General features: G+C 38.4%; 1 protein-coding gene across 3 annotated transcripts in view; it reads left to right on the top strand.

Annotated features, from left to right (window-relative positions):
* The window catches only part of tub (TUB bipartite transcription factor), a 103,301-nt gene that overhangs the window by 50,528 nt on the left and 37,242 nt on the right, over positions 1-15,531 (top strand). Inside the window, exon 1 of one of the 3 annotated variants that reach the window (XM_073837146.1) lies at positions 7,232-7,645. The exons of the other annotated variants lie outside the window; for them this stretch is intronic. Coding sequence (XP_073693247.1) covers positions 7,608-7,645 — 38 coding nt within the window. The 5' untranslated portion in view covers positions 7,232-7,607. Of the gene's footprint in view, positions 1-7,231; positions 7,646-15,531 lie in introns of those variants that run through there. 3 annotated transcript variants of the gene reach the window in all.

Here is a 15,531-nt window from a genome sequence, read left to right as displayed (position 1 = left end):
GAGCCCGGTGGAGCTGGTGGACCGACGGGCGACAGCGGAGACGAGGGAGCAGAGAGCCGGGGTGGAGCCGCAGGGTCGGAGGGCCGAGGCGGAGTCCAGGACTCTGAGGCTGGAGGCGATGGTGAGGGATCCTCCAGCCATGACACCGATGGAGATTGGCAGACCCGTGGCGAACCCACCGCACAGATGGTGGGCTGAGGGTGAGCAAGGGGACAGACAGCAGACAACGGGGATTCATGAAGGCTGGGCGGAACCAGCGGAGATTCAGGCTTAGGCAGAAGAGGGAGGGTGGGAGGGAAATCCAGGCAGATGGGTATTTCCGTGAAACAGTCAATTAAGTCCCCAGAGTGCTCTTGCTCACCCCCAGTGGCGGTGCAGTGGACGGGGCTCTCTACAGCCCTCTCTTGCTCCACGAAGCACTCCACCGTCGCGGATGTAATGGCCGGCTCACGCACCTGATCAGCAGTTTTGACCCTGTCGGCACTCCATACTGCTGTCGCTCCGGGCTCGGGCTTTCCGTCTGTGAAGGGCTCATAATCCGCGGGTCGGGGTGGCTGGCTGGGCTCTGGGTCCGGAGTGGCACTGGCGAGATGCTCCTTGGAACAGGCGGGGAACGCGGGTCTGTTTCTCGCCAGTGTCCACTCCACAAATGCGGCGAAATCCGCTCGAGGGCCATCCTCGGACGACGGCGCTCTGCACGACGCGTTGAGGCTAGCGTCATAGAACGTACAGAGCGCGTCGTCCGGGTAGCTGGTGGTGTTTGCTACAAGCTGGAACATGAATGTGTAACCCTCGAGCGGTAAATCCCCCTGGTTCAGCCGGAGGAGGATGAATTCAGGACGGAGGAAGGAATCCATGGGGGAAAACACTACGGAAACAAAAAGACTAAAAAAACTGAATGATAAACAAAACGGGGTGGAATACGCAAAAAAAAAAATGTTTCGGTCGGTCTTTCTGTCACGATGCAGGCAGGAACACACGAACAACGACGTAAATAAAAGACGTATATTTAATAAATCCAACGGAATACAGGCAGACACAGGAGCACCAGGGGAAAACATCCATATAACATTAAAGACCGACAAGAGTACTGGGAAAACACACACCTTAAATAGACAGACTAATTACAAACACAGGTGCAGACAATAAGGGAGAAACCAAAAACACTCAGAACTACGGGGGAAAATGGGAAAAACCAACAAGAAAGTCCGGGGGTGTGACACAAACGTATCAGTTCACTTCAGACGGCCTTTATTAACCCCGCGGAGCCATGTGGAGTATTTTTATGATGGATGGATGCACTTTATTGGACTTGCCATTCACTGCCAATATAAATCTTGAAAGAGCCAGACATTTTTAATATAACTCTGATTGTATTCGTCTGAAATAAGAAAGTCATATACACCTAGGATGGCTTGAGGGTGAATAAATCATGAACTAACTTTCCTTTTTGGGTTAACTATACCTTTAATAGTAGAATATTGCGATCGTGATATTGCGTTTATACAACAATTCGATGGCACGAGTGTGTAAATACATAAAATAACAATGTAGTGTCTTTAAAAGCCCTCTTTTGTGTAGAACTACTTACTTCCGTCACGGATTCAAATCTCATTTTGACAATTTAACAGCTGAGCCCAAGCCTAAATTAATTCCAGGACGTCACTTTAGAACTAACAACAAAGGAATGTTTGCTTCATTGAAAGCTTATTGTATTACTGTATTAAAAGCACAGTATTATGTGTGGTAGAGTATTATGAGAGAGAGATGGACTGAACGATTGTGATTACCTGCATCTGATACAGCATTCATTCTTCATATTCACGATGAAGCATTAGTTTGACTATCCGCTGAAGAAAGCGTTATCTTTGTTGTAACATTAATATACTTTCATCTGTTAAGGGTGATTTTAGTGCTCAGTGTATTTGTTAGCTGCATCAAGCTGTTGTTGAAACTAAAAATAACTTCTGTTTCCAACTGTGTTTATTTTTCAGTATAAAAGTCTTTACTGCTGACTGTTAAAAACGGTCTCTTTTCACCAGCTAATGGCAGAACAATGTAACTAAAATCACCATCACAAACACAGTTTCTCAATACTAAACACTTTAAAATACTACTATTATTTATCTAAAATATTATTTATTGAATAATAATATTTAATAAACAACAACAGCCATCATAAAATAGGCAATTCAGTCAAACGTACACAGGCAGCGCTCTGAAATACAGCATTAAATTTACATAAACATGATGAGATTTTGCCAAAACTATCTTCTCTGGAACAAATAATAGTTTAATGAGACCAAAGACTACTCCTTAGATTTACCCAAAACGAAATTATATCTCATATATCTCACTATAGAGACATCAGAGCCAGTGGTAAATTCCAAAAGATCTGACTGAGATAAGGTGCTCTCAGGTGGATTCATGAGTGCTGAACAGATGCTGAGACTTTCGCCTGCAAACATCTTAAAACTACATTCTGTGACACAAAAACAGTATTATTTATAAAATTACAATAGATGTGGGCGTCCGCCATGACACTCGTTGTAAGAAGTACCGCTGCAATTAGTTTTGATATTGATCTAATATCACACTCTTATCAGTCAATTAGATTCGAGGACCAGAAAGAACTGTTGTATAAAATAGTATAGAATGTATATAGTGAATAGTATATAAAATAATAGAATGTAAACTAATAATAATATAATAATATAGGTCTATATACAGTTATACAGCTAATTTAAATCAACTCAGTAACTTTAAAATTTTAACCCTCCCTTAAAAACAATTTGAGCAAAATTTAAATTTAAAAATGAAAGAAAAATAGGTCAAATTTAATAACAATAATAAACATTTTGTGACTTTTACAGCAGTCTAAAAGCAACTTTAAGCAAATCAAATTCTGAAATCAATTCTAAATGTAACTGGTAGCCAATGCTACGAGACCAGAACAGCTGAAATGTGTTTTTTTTTTCAAGTAACCTGCTACTTAAGTCAAGATAGCATAAAACACTGTGATACACACATACTTGTCAATGACAGTGCCATTTGACCAGAATAAGAAGAAAGATCTTACACACACGTACTCCCCCACACACAAAGCAGAGTAGATTTATGTTCATTTATCAGCAACCGTTGGCACCTCGTGTCCTGCATGGCTGATGGAGTCTCTGCATTATTAACAAAGCTCTTCATACTCTAACTCTGCAGCTGCCCGCATGCCGGCCTTGGCAACGCTAGCTAGCCCCATGCTACACAGAGACCCCCTGTCATAGCTCTTCTCGGCACTGAAGCGCTACAGTGCAGCAAAACAGCCAATATCTACTTAGCATTTGTGCCAGTGTCACACTTTATTGACTCTTTTTGGGACTCGGCCAATCAAGTTAGCTGCGTGCGCGTGCTGTTAGCACAGCTTGATGTTGGGTTACATCATTTTAGGCAAGGTGGCCCTAGGTTTGACTAATGGATCTGCCCAGGCGATGAGCTCAGTATAGTGTGACTTCAAACGGCTTGCAGCACCATCAAATATTTACCAGCCATGCTGCTTTTCCACCTGCTCTCCCTCTGCTGGAGCGTAGCGGAGTGAGTATGATCCAGCAACATCCCACCATGTTCGCTGTTTTTGACCGCTGCTAGGACGAATGTTGACCTCGGCCCCCCTGCAGGAACAGTTTGCGGGTCTCTGACGAATGTTTTGGCCACCGAATAGGATGTGATAGTTTCAGGTTTTTTTTTTTTGATCAACGGATGAAAGCAGGTCAGATGTTTGTCTGAAAGCAAAACCAGCAGTGGCTTTCTTCCATTTAGAGTCTTGAAATATGATGTGGCCCAAGCTAAAATAATTTCTCTGATTTGAGTTCCTTATTTGAGTTACGTGTTTGAAATTAGATACATTTGTTTAAGTGTTGATAGTCTCATTCTGATAACAGGGAATACTAAGATGCCTTTGGGAAATTGTTGTTTCTCTGTGCGGTCAGAGCTCCTATGAGAAGTAAACCGCACAAGAGAGATCAAAACCGAGACCACGGATTTCTGTATGTCTTTTTTTCTGACATCTATCTCTCTTATGACATTTTGATCTATATCACATAGGGATGTAACGGTATTATCAATATTGTGGTGTTGCGATAGCAAAACTGTCTCGATATCATTGTGGTCACATGACTACATTGCCAAAAGTATTGGGACCCATCCTTGTAATGAACAGGTTTGACTGCTTTAGTAGTTTCCATGAGTACAAATTTTAATGTTTTAAGCATATAATTATATTATAGGGTATTGTGTGCTTCCAATTTTATAGCAACAGTTTGGATAGGACCCTTTTCTATTCTAACATGACAGTGCATCTGTGTATTAAACAAGGTTCAAAAATAAACTATTAATTAAGTCTGTGTGAAAAAGAACTTGACTAATCTGGTAAAACCAAGTCCTAATCCCAGTTGAACACCTCTGGTGTGACTTTAAATGCAGACCTTGAGCCAAAAACTCATCACCAAACACCAATGACTTGTACATTCAATATATGGACAAAAGTATTGGGACACCACCTTATTTGGAGCAGAAGCAGGCACTTCCAAAACTGTATTTAAAAATTTTCTCAGTTAATGACCCCCTTAACCATGTTTGTGTGCATACGTTATCAAAGTATTTTAATTGATCAGTGCCGCTCTGGTAAGATTTGTTCATGCCACGCTGTTTTTTCGGTCATGTTGCTTCTACCGACTGTTTATTGCTGTAGGTATGCAAAGCAGAGATGTATATGCTACACCTTCTGAAGCTAGGGCAGGAATATGTAGCATATTTGCATTTAAAGTGATAAAACCAAAACGGCTCTTTTTAGACATCCCCCAGAAATGACCATTTCCTTGTGTTATAATAAATGATCTGTAGAGCAGGGGTTTTCAAACCTGTCCTGGAGCCTCCCCTGCCCTGCACATTTTGCTTGTCTCTCTCATCTAATACACCTGATTCAAATCATCAGCTCATTAGTAGAGACTGCAAGACCTGAATTGGGTGTGCCTAATAAGGGAGACATACAAAATGTGCAGGGCAGGGGAGGCTCCAGGACAGGTTTGAAAACCCCTGCTGTAGAGTATTTTGAACTGAAACTTCACAGACCCATTCTTGGGACACCCAAAATCAATGTTATGTCTTGTAAAAAGGGGCATAATAGTTGCCCTTTAAGATGACTAAATGATTGGAAAAGTCCAGTATACGTCACCAGAGAGAAGTCTGTCATTTTCACCAACAAAAAATTTAACATATAAATTAGGTCTGCAACGATTCCTCGATTCTATTCGAGTACTTGGTTTTTAAAAGTCCTTGCATTTTGCCCGTGTCAAAAAATCGGCAAAATTCCAGAAATGACACATTCCACATATTAAACCCATGTAAAAATCATAATAAAGCATAATGCTATCAAGAATTAACAAACGCTATGATTCACCATGAGTATTTTTGAATCAGTATTTTTCTCAATACGCTAACTTTTCATCGCAATTTCAAAATAAAAGATCAAACCCTCACTTTGAGTTTACATGTTTTAATGTCCACATATTCAAGGAATTACAGTGGCTGTAGCTTTTCTATCATAAAGAAATGGCCAAATATTAAAGATTAATAGGATATTTTAAATAAAAGTTGTTGAGTACAATATTAAACAAGTATTAGATGTGCAGTAATGTGTAAAAACAATTCGCTCTCTGCAGGCATTTGTTATAATGCAAAATATACATTAGATCTAATGTTTATAATACATGTATTTAACAATTTTGTTCAACAAAACCATATGATTACTTATATGTAATTATTATATATGTATACATTTATATATGTATTTTAAGTCATTTTAGCGGCTATTGTTCATTTAGGTCTATTTTTATTACATCAAAAAATTAATTATAATTATCCGACAGATTACGCGATTACAAAAATAATCATTAGTGACAGCCCTAGTATACATGGAAGTATTGTTGACAGTAAGATCAGTACCATGCATTTAGAGGATATTGGTGAATTTTCATTTCATGCCAACATCTCTACTCAGCTGTTTTCAGAACAACCATTCATAGAGACTGTCACGCTTTTTATTTTAGAATTTTTTTTCCACATCAAACTATTATTGTCAGATATTATCTAATAAAGCCAGCCCTATACAGCACATACTGTAACATGTACCATAAACAAACTGTGATCGATCGCTTTACACTCATCAGACTCGTTCTGTCTGAACAAGCTGTTCTTGTTCAGAATAAGCTGTCAGTTAGTCAAAGGTGCTGCTGCATTAGACTTGTATAATGCATGGTTCTTTCCTATAATAATGTGCTGTAGTTTTACTTGTTTTCTTGCTGATTTGACTTATTCTGATTCATTTAACCAGCAAAAACAACACACACACAAAGCGCCGAAAGCATTTTCCTGGTCAAGGAAGAGTGTGCTTGAGCCATGCACTGAATCAACATGACTAAGTGTGACACTAAGAAAGATGAGGGAGTCCAGTAGAGAGATGAGGAAGCTGATATACAGTAAAACAAAAATACTTCAGGCTATATGAGGATATTACCAAAAACCACGCCAGCTTACAGGAGTACGCTTGAGACTAATACAGAAGGATAAATAATTGAAAACCACACAGGAAGATAAAGAACATTGTTTTGTTTAGATTACGTTGTTTGTTTAAAATGAGCATAAACAGTGCTTTGCAAAAGTCATGCATCGTTCTTGAATTCTAAACATGATTTTAGCATTAAAATACAACATCCACAATGGTGATGAATTTGTTTACCTTTGTTCTCGATGGCAGCGGCTAATGAAGGCGGTGTGATAATGCTGATATTAAAATATGTATATGAAGTCAGATCCTCATTTATCTGAGTGAAGTACCAGCGGAAAGCCAATAAACAAAGACAAAATGGTGTGCTGAGTTTGGATTCAGCATGTTAAATCAAAGACAATTACAACTGCGCTGCTCTGTCCCATGTTAATGAGCCCAACGCTGAATGAAGGGATGAATAAATCATGGCTCAGAAAACGCATTTGAGGCTCCCGCTTTTCAGAGCCTCGTGTGTATCTTTGTGTGTGTGTTGATGGACCAGCAGAGCATCGCGACGAACATCAAAGCAGCTAGACAAAAGAGATTCACTCTTATATGTTCTCTCATTCTTAGGGCTGTGTGTAAGGTTATAATGACAGTGGTCTGAAAGAGAGAGAGAGCCAGAGAGAGTGAGAGAGAGAAGGGAGGGAAGGAGGCAGTCGGTACGAGGCGCAGTGAGTGAGAGCCACAGAGCAGCGAATAAGACGATGACGAGAGACACACGGTGAAGGTGAACGGAAGACTAAAACACGAGGGATTGTGAACAACCAAACAGCACATGTCGAGGGAACCGGAGTCACACCGGGGCAGCTCACAATGAAAAGGATCCGTTGCGGACTGCATCAGGAGCTGCTGTGTGAATGGAAGAGACTGTAGATCTGTAGATAGCGGAGACAGAAGTGCAGGGGATGGTTGGGCTGCATGGGCTCTGTTGTTGGCATCGCTGCTGCTGTCCTACTCTGCTGCCGCTACTCTTCCCCCTGCAATCTGAACCCGTTCAACACACACAGATATGAGCTCCAAACACTCGTCGGACTGGATCCCTTACAGGTACAGCCGTTTGTTGGGGAGAGAGTGAAATTGTGTGTTTGGTTAAAGAAGATAGGTGTCTTTGATAATGATTAATGGATAATGTGTGGCTCCCTGACGGGGCTGCAAAGGTGACAAAGGTGATTCTCTCGTCCTTGTCTGTTGTACTCTTATGTTTCTCATGCTGCTAGTTGAGCGCTCAGGGCTAGTTTGTGAGTGTCCGGTTGTGTAGTTGCTGCTGAGGTGTTGTTTATATCAGCTGGTCTGACATTAAATCTATTACAGGGTTCAGCAATATAGATGGCCCTACCTGAGCCAGTTGACGTAACTGTCACTGCTGCATTGTCACTATACATTGTCTGTCTATGTTATGGCTGTATTTATGTTGATCTTGTTTGTGTTTTTTATGGTTTGAGAACTCTACCATAGACCAGGTTTTGTTATGACTAGTCTTTGAAGTATCATTTTGCACTACATTTATTCTGATTTATTTGATAAAAAAATGATAGCTGCTGCATTTATTTAATCACAAATACAGTAAAACAGTTATATTGTTAAATAATAATAATAATAATAATAATAATAATATTACTACATATTATTACAAATAGTATTGTAATTATTATTAAATAATAAAAAAATCTGTATTAAAAAAGAAAAACAGATAAAGTGTTTATTTGAAATAAAATATTTTGTAGAATTACATATTTTTATCAAATAAATGTATACTTGCTGATTTTATTTTTAACCCCAAACATTTCAATGGTAATGTAAATATACTGCATACACTACCAGTCAAAAGTTTTTGAACAGTTAGATTTTTTTTGTTTTTAAAGAAGTCTCTTCTACTTACTTTGCTGCATTTATTTGATCCAAAGTACAGCAAAAACTGTAATATTTTGAAATATTTTTGCTATTTAAAAATAACTCTTTTCTATTTAAATATATATTAAAATGTAATTCTTCAGTGTCCTTCAGAAATAATTCTGATTTGCTGTTAAAGAGACATGTTTTATTATTATTATTATTATTATTGTTATTAGCAATATTTAAAACGGTTAACTACATTTTTTTTTCAGGAATCTTTGATAAATAGAAAGGTCCAAAGAGCATTTACCTGAAAAAAAAAAAAAAAAAAAACTTTTCTAAACTTTCTATTCATCAACGAAATTTGAAAAAAATTCCACTCAGCTGTTTTCAACAACAACAACAACAACAATAATAATAATAATAATAATAATAATTATAATAATAATAATAATGATGTTTTCTGAGCAGAAATTCAGAATATTAGAATTATTTCTAAAGGATCATGTGAGTAGGAGTAATGATGCTAAAAATTCAGCTTTGAAATCACAAGAATAAATTACATTTTCAAATATTAAAATAATAAACAGATATTTTAAATAGTAAAAGTATTTAGAATTTTTATTGTTTTTGTTGTACTTTGGATCAAATAAATGCAGGCTTATTGAGCAAAAGAGACTTCTTTAAAAACATTAAAAATTGTACTGTTCAAAAACTTTTGACCGGAAGTGTATAACAATACTGTATTTTCTTAGGTTATTTTTTATTTTTTAATGGTGGGCCACTAAAAGTCAAGGCAGGACGAACATAAATCTTGAGTCACACAAACTTTAAATGTCAGAATGTGTTTTTCAGAATGTGTGTGTGTGTTTGTCAGGTTTAACATCATTAAATCTCTTGAAAGATATTCAGGTTTCTATAAAGTACTTTTGAGCCATTTACCAGCAAGTGAACTAGATATTCACAAGCAGAACTTTGTTCTGTGAAATATATTTATATCTTGAGTCTCACATATTGCAAAGACTACTGCAGTTTGAATGTCAGAATATGTATTTGCGTTTGCTGGTGAATTTGTGACACTTCATGAAAATGTGTGAAGTCAAATTTGACAAGTAATAGTTTTTTCCTAATTTAACCCTTAATTTAATTTCTTTATTTTTTTTTTTCAGAATGCTCTGCATGTATTTTTCTTTATAGTTTCAATAACTTGTCATTTATTTGTGCCATGATAAATAATAATAAAGCCATGCTTTTGATTTATGTTTGCTGTTAGAGGCATGTCTACTGCTGCCTCTCAGAGGAGCCTCATCGCCATGGCTGCACTGCCTCTGCTCTCCCATTGGCTCTTGGTTGCTATAAGTTACAAGCCCACTTTCCTCCACTCTTTCTTTCAAAGATTACATCAGGGAGCACTTGCCGCTTGTTGCGAAGAGCTAAAGGTACCGCTCGACTTACCCTGGAGGGTCTAAGACTGTCTCTATGGGAGTGTGTTTTGATTGTGAAGATCTGCCCTCTCCCACACCCCAGTTTCCTGTGTGTGAGGTCTGTGATTGTGACCTGAATGGATCTGAGAAATCTAACGAGCTTTGGCACCAGAGGAGCTCAAGGGAACCGTAATGGAAAGAGAAGCATACATGAGTCATTTGTTTTAACTAAACCTGTAGAAAAGAAAATAAATAAATTATATCTCTTACTTTGTTTGTTATAGTCAGTGGGATTCTTCTTATTATTATTTTTTAATATGTGGTCCCACTTTATATTAGATGGGCTAGTATGTACTTAGATTTAAATTAATCATATGCTACAATGCACTTATTGTGTACATGCTTTTAATGCATGTTAATAATTACACTGTTGACCCATCCCTTACACCTTAACCCACCCTTAAACCTACCCATACCACCAAACCTGTCCCTAACCTTACCCATATCCCACCTCAATAGCAGCAACAGTGTTTTGTAATATAATATGAACACAATAAGTACATTGTACTTATTTCTGATGTAAGTAGTTAAGGCCACCTTATATAAACCCCTTGAGGGGTGTCAACATCTCAAACCATTCTATCTATTCCAAGATTCAATTATCTGAGATAAAATCATATTCACATCAATTGTATAGTTCTGTACTATATATAGCCTATATACCATTATAGAAACATAAATGACAACTCCATTAAGTGTTCTTGGTTATGAAAGAGCAACCTATGAGCAATGGCTTTGTCACTAGTGTTTCTTAAGGTTTATCAAAGTATTTGATAGATTTGGCTTGCAAAAGGCTGATCTTGTAGATGACACACTGTACGCAGGGGCGTAGCAACCGGGGGGGACACGTCCCCCTCACTTTTAGAAACAGGTGATTCTGTCCACCGCACTTTTTTTGACCTAGCGCCAATATTTCCGCCCCTGGTCTCTGATTTGTTACTTAGATTTGAGTGAACTAACATTTAGCCAATCAGCGTGAATCTCTTGGGCGTCTGCCATGAGCTTCAAATCTTGTTGCTCTTGTGAACAGAATTTATTATACTGTATGAACACCACCTTTGGGTCACATGACCATACTGTCCCCCCCCACTTTTAAATTGGCTGCTACGCTCCTGACTGTACGTCTTGCCTTTTGTACCTTAGAGCTGTGGTCGAACGGTTGAATTACTTGTATGTGAATTTCGGGTAAAGATTTCCATCCTAAAAAGAAAGTAGGTCAATAATTAGAGAAGCAGCACTAGTGGTTTGCTATTAATATTCGTGCTTTCAGGCATTCTGGTAATGCAGAAAGATCTGATTCTGTAACTCTGCCTTCAATATTCATTATTCTTATGTTTGACATAGTACGGAGTCTAAAGGACTAGGGAAACAAACAGCAACGAGCAAAAGCAGCGAATATGTCTTTCTTTCATGTCTCCCTCAGTCAGCAGGGCTGTTGAGCCCTTCATGGCTTTTTATCCTGGTGTGATGAGCATCTCCTCCCCTGCAGATGGGGCTTGCAATGAAAAATGTATTGAGCTGAGAGATCACGCTGGCGTAGCTGAGGTTGCCTCAGCTGGACCGTATGGATAACAAACACTAATTTCATAGCCTTGGCCAGTTTATTAGAGAGCCAGTGTGCTCTGGTAGGTCACAGGCCAAAACAAAAACATACACACATACACAGAGCTCACTAGGGGGTTAAGGACCTTGTTATCCACAAACATAGAAAGACAAGTACCATTGCCTGTTTTCCATTTGAACGCTGTCATGCTAGTGTGCACGTTCATAAACACATGCTGTTTTTTATACTGCCACAGTCTGTGAGAATTTGGGTCTGATCATGTAAATATCCTCTAAAAGAAAAAAAAAGTAAATTCCAATGTTAAACTTGGAAAAATGTAGAGTTTATGTCTTGCCTTTTTGTCTGAATTGTAAGATAAATTAGATTTTTATTCTGTGGTGGCAAATGGCTTCCATAATGGATAAATGAATAATTGTAAGTTGCTTCCTTTCCTGATCTTATGACAAAAACATACCTGTGGGAATTTTGTCGCAAGATGCAAAATATGAACCATCGAGCACTTGCAATTGTTTCGTACACAGTTATGATTACAGCTCTATATGTTTCCCTTTCCGGACATATCAAGCTTCTTCGGTAGCCCGCACGGAATTGGATGCGGAATCTTTGAGTACGAATCCCGTGAAAAATATGGCTCACGATGAAAGAGCTAAAATACTTCCCAGAGCCTTGATCCATGTAGAGATTCAGTTTTTCTGTTGTTGTCCTGTGACACACTTATTGAATTGCAGCAGATAGTTGTGAAAAGACAGAATCAAAATAAGAGTCTCATTGCAAGCGGAAAGTACTGAGAAAGAAAGATGTGTAAAAAAAGACTTTCATAACTCTATAGAAATTCTTTAAAGCTGTCTGGAAACTGTGACTGACCTTCATTCATTAACTGCAGTAGAGTAGTGTAAAGAAATACCCAATCGTCTCTACTGCATAAAGGAAATTTTAAAGTGTTCTGTTATCACATACTCTCAAAATAATTTTTTCTCCATGCAATATAAAAGAAGTAAAAGAAAAGTGAACTTAATTTAGGATTTATTCTATAAGAACAGGCCTTGTCTGATTCTATTTTAAAGGAACACTTCACTTTTTTTGGAAATAGGCTCATTCTCCAACTCCCCCCGAGTTAATAAGTTGATTTTTACCGTTTTGAAATCCATTCAGCCGTTCTCCTGTTCTGGCGATATCACTTTTAGCATAGCTTAGCATGGATCATTGAATCCTATTAGACCAATAGCATTGCGTTCAAAAATGACCAACGAGTTTTGGTATTTGTCCTATTTAACACTCTTCTGCAGTTATATTGTGTACTAAGACCGGCAGAAAATGTAAAGATGCGATTTTCTAGGCCGATAAGATTAGGAACTACACTTCCATTCCGGCGGAAGTTTGCTGCCGTAACATGGCCGAAACAGGCTTTACATTTCAAAATGGTAAAACTCAACTTATTAACTCAGGGAGAGTTGGAGAATGAGCCTATTTCCAAAAAAAGTGGAGGATTTAAGATTTTTTGATATTTTTGCTGGAATACAAGACAAAAATTCATATTTTTTAGTAGTGAATGCTTTCAATGTTTGAGCATTCTTATGGGTCATTCAATTTTTTGTTCTTTACCATTTCTTTCTGTAGTGAATTTGCCGTTGGAAGTACAGCGTGCAAATCAGCAAATGTTATTTTCTGATTTCATTACACAGACACACACACACACACAATGACACACAAAGTGAATTGTCACTGTCATCAGTGAAGCTTGATAGTGAGGGAGAGAAATTCTACCGCACATTGCAAGCAGCTGTCAGAACATATCAATTTATCTCTCATCCCTTGTTGACCCTCATTATAACCGCTCTGTTTATGTCATTATCTGCCAATCTGATGAGAACTGACACCCTTGACTGCTAACATTATGCACTCTGCTTTACTCGTGTGCATTTATGTATTTTAGCTTTAGAAGAGAGTTCATGAATTTGTGCAAATAAGCACGACTATTTCTGTATCCTGAGGTTTGAGTAAGTGTGTGAGTTACTGGATTGGTGTCTGTGTTTCTGAATGAGTGTGTGTTCTTGGGCATGTGTCTTCGTGCCCATGTGCATGTGTGATAAAAATGGTGTCAGTGTTGGCAGTCCATAGAGAGTGAGATTTCTCAGGTTTAAATAGAAAAGTAGAGATTCTGAGTACTTTGCATCTAGGCACTGGAATATCCATCTGAGCGAGAGAGAGAGAGGGAGAAAGAGACACCAGTATAATCCTCCTGAAAAGACAAGCTTAAAGCAACATAAATTTCTGTGTTGGTCCAGGCTGGTTAGTACTGGTTTAGTTAGTGATGTTTTTGTAACTATACGTTTCTGTCTTTCTGTCTGTCTTTTAGAGCTACACAAATAATTGTTAAAACATTGCTATACTGATTTAAACATCCATGACAACGATCCAGCTGTGTCTATTACCTGTTTCACATCACAAGTGACAGCGGAGTGTGAGCAGCGTGTATTTTGTCGCTGCTCAAGTTAATAAGGGTTGACAGTCACACTTCCAATGTGAACACTCTTATTCATTACTATAACCAGCGACAGAATATATACACTGCTCACACTCTTAAAAGATTAGTTCACTCCTGAATTAAAATTTCTTGATAATTTACTCACCCCTATGTTTTCCAAGATATTGATGTCTTTCTGTCTTCAGCTGAAAAAAAAAAAAACTTTTTTGAGAAGGAAGGAATTTTCTGGCACTAAATATCACTAAGAAAAGTAGGAAAAGCCACTGAATATAATCATTTTCATATATAATAAACTACTTGCACCTCAGAGAGAGCAGAGGAAAGAATGCGTCACTGAATTTGGAGCCGGGTGGCAGCTGTTGGAGAACACAGTCTTATAAGACAGTTTTGGGAGGCGATAATACAGAAATACTTTGAGAATGCTCAGGCATTTCAGAATGACCATAACAATATTTTAGATGTTGTGCAATGAGAAAGTTCTGCTGGATAAAGTTATCCTGTCTCATAGTGCAAAATCACATGGTTTTTTTGATGCAGATGATGAAAAAAATTATTCACAAAATGTGTTTCCACCTCCCATTACTCGCATTAACCATTTTTTGCACTATTCAATAAACACCACAAGCGAGCGTAAAAACTTTATTTGCTAATTAAAGGATTAGTTCACTTCCACTACAAAATTTTACAGATCATTTATTCACCCTGTTGTCATCCAAGATGTTCATGTCTTTCTTTCTTCCGTCATAAAGAAATAATGTTTTTTGAGGAAAACAATTCAGGCATTTTCTCCATATAGTTGACTTCTATGGTGCCCACAAGTTTGAACTTCCAAAATGCAGTTTAAATGCAGCTTCAAAGGGCTCTAACAATCCCACCCAAGGAAGAAGGGTCTTATCTAGTGAAATGATCTGTTATTTTAAAAAAAATTACAATTTATACACTTTTTAACCTCAAATGCTCATCTTGTGTAGCTCTGCAATGCACATATGTACTCTGTGCACTCTGGTTCAATACAGTTAGGGTATGTCGAAAAACTATCTCGTTTTCTCCTCCAACTTCAAAATCGTCATTGCTGCAGAAGTACCAACCCAGTGTTTACAAAGTGAACATGCAAAGAAGTTCAAACGCCCTTCACAAAAAAGCAATGTAAGATGATTTTGAAGTTGGAGGAGAAAATGAGATGGGAGTTTTTTGACATACCCTAACTGTCTTGAACCGGAGTGCACAGCAGAACTAGACAAGATGGGCATTTGAGGGGGGCAGTCGTGGCCTAATGGTTAGAGAGTCGGACTTGTAACCCAAAGGTTGCGGGTACGAGTCTCAGGTCCGGCAGGGATTGTAGGTGGGGGGAGTGAATTACCATTACTCTCTCCACCCTCAATACCACGACTGAGGTGAGTCCCTTGAGCAAGGCACCAAACCCCCAACTGCTCCCCGGGCGCCGCAGCAATTGCTGCCCACTGCTCCAGGTGTGTGTGCACTTGGATGGGTTAAATGCAGAGCACAAATTCCTAGTATGGGTCACCATACTTGTCCTCACGTCACCTCCTTTCCTTTTCCTCCTTAA

The sequence above is a fragment of the Garra rufa genome, chromosome 3, assembly GCF_049309525.1.
Source record: "Garra rufa chromosome 3, GarRuf1.0, whole genome shotgun sequence".
Taxonomy (NCBI): Eukaryota; Metazoa; Chordata; class Actinopteri; order Cypriniformes; family Cyprinidae; genus Garra; species Garra rufa.
The sequence above is the reverse complement of the archived record's forward strand: the minus strand, read 5'-3'. Positions and strand labels throughout refer to the sequence as shown.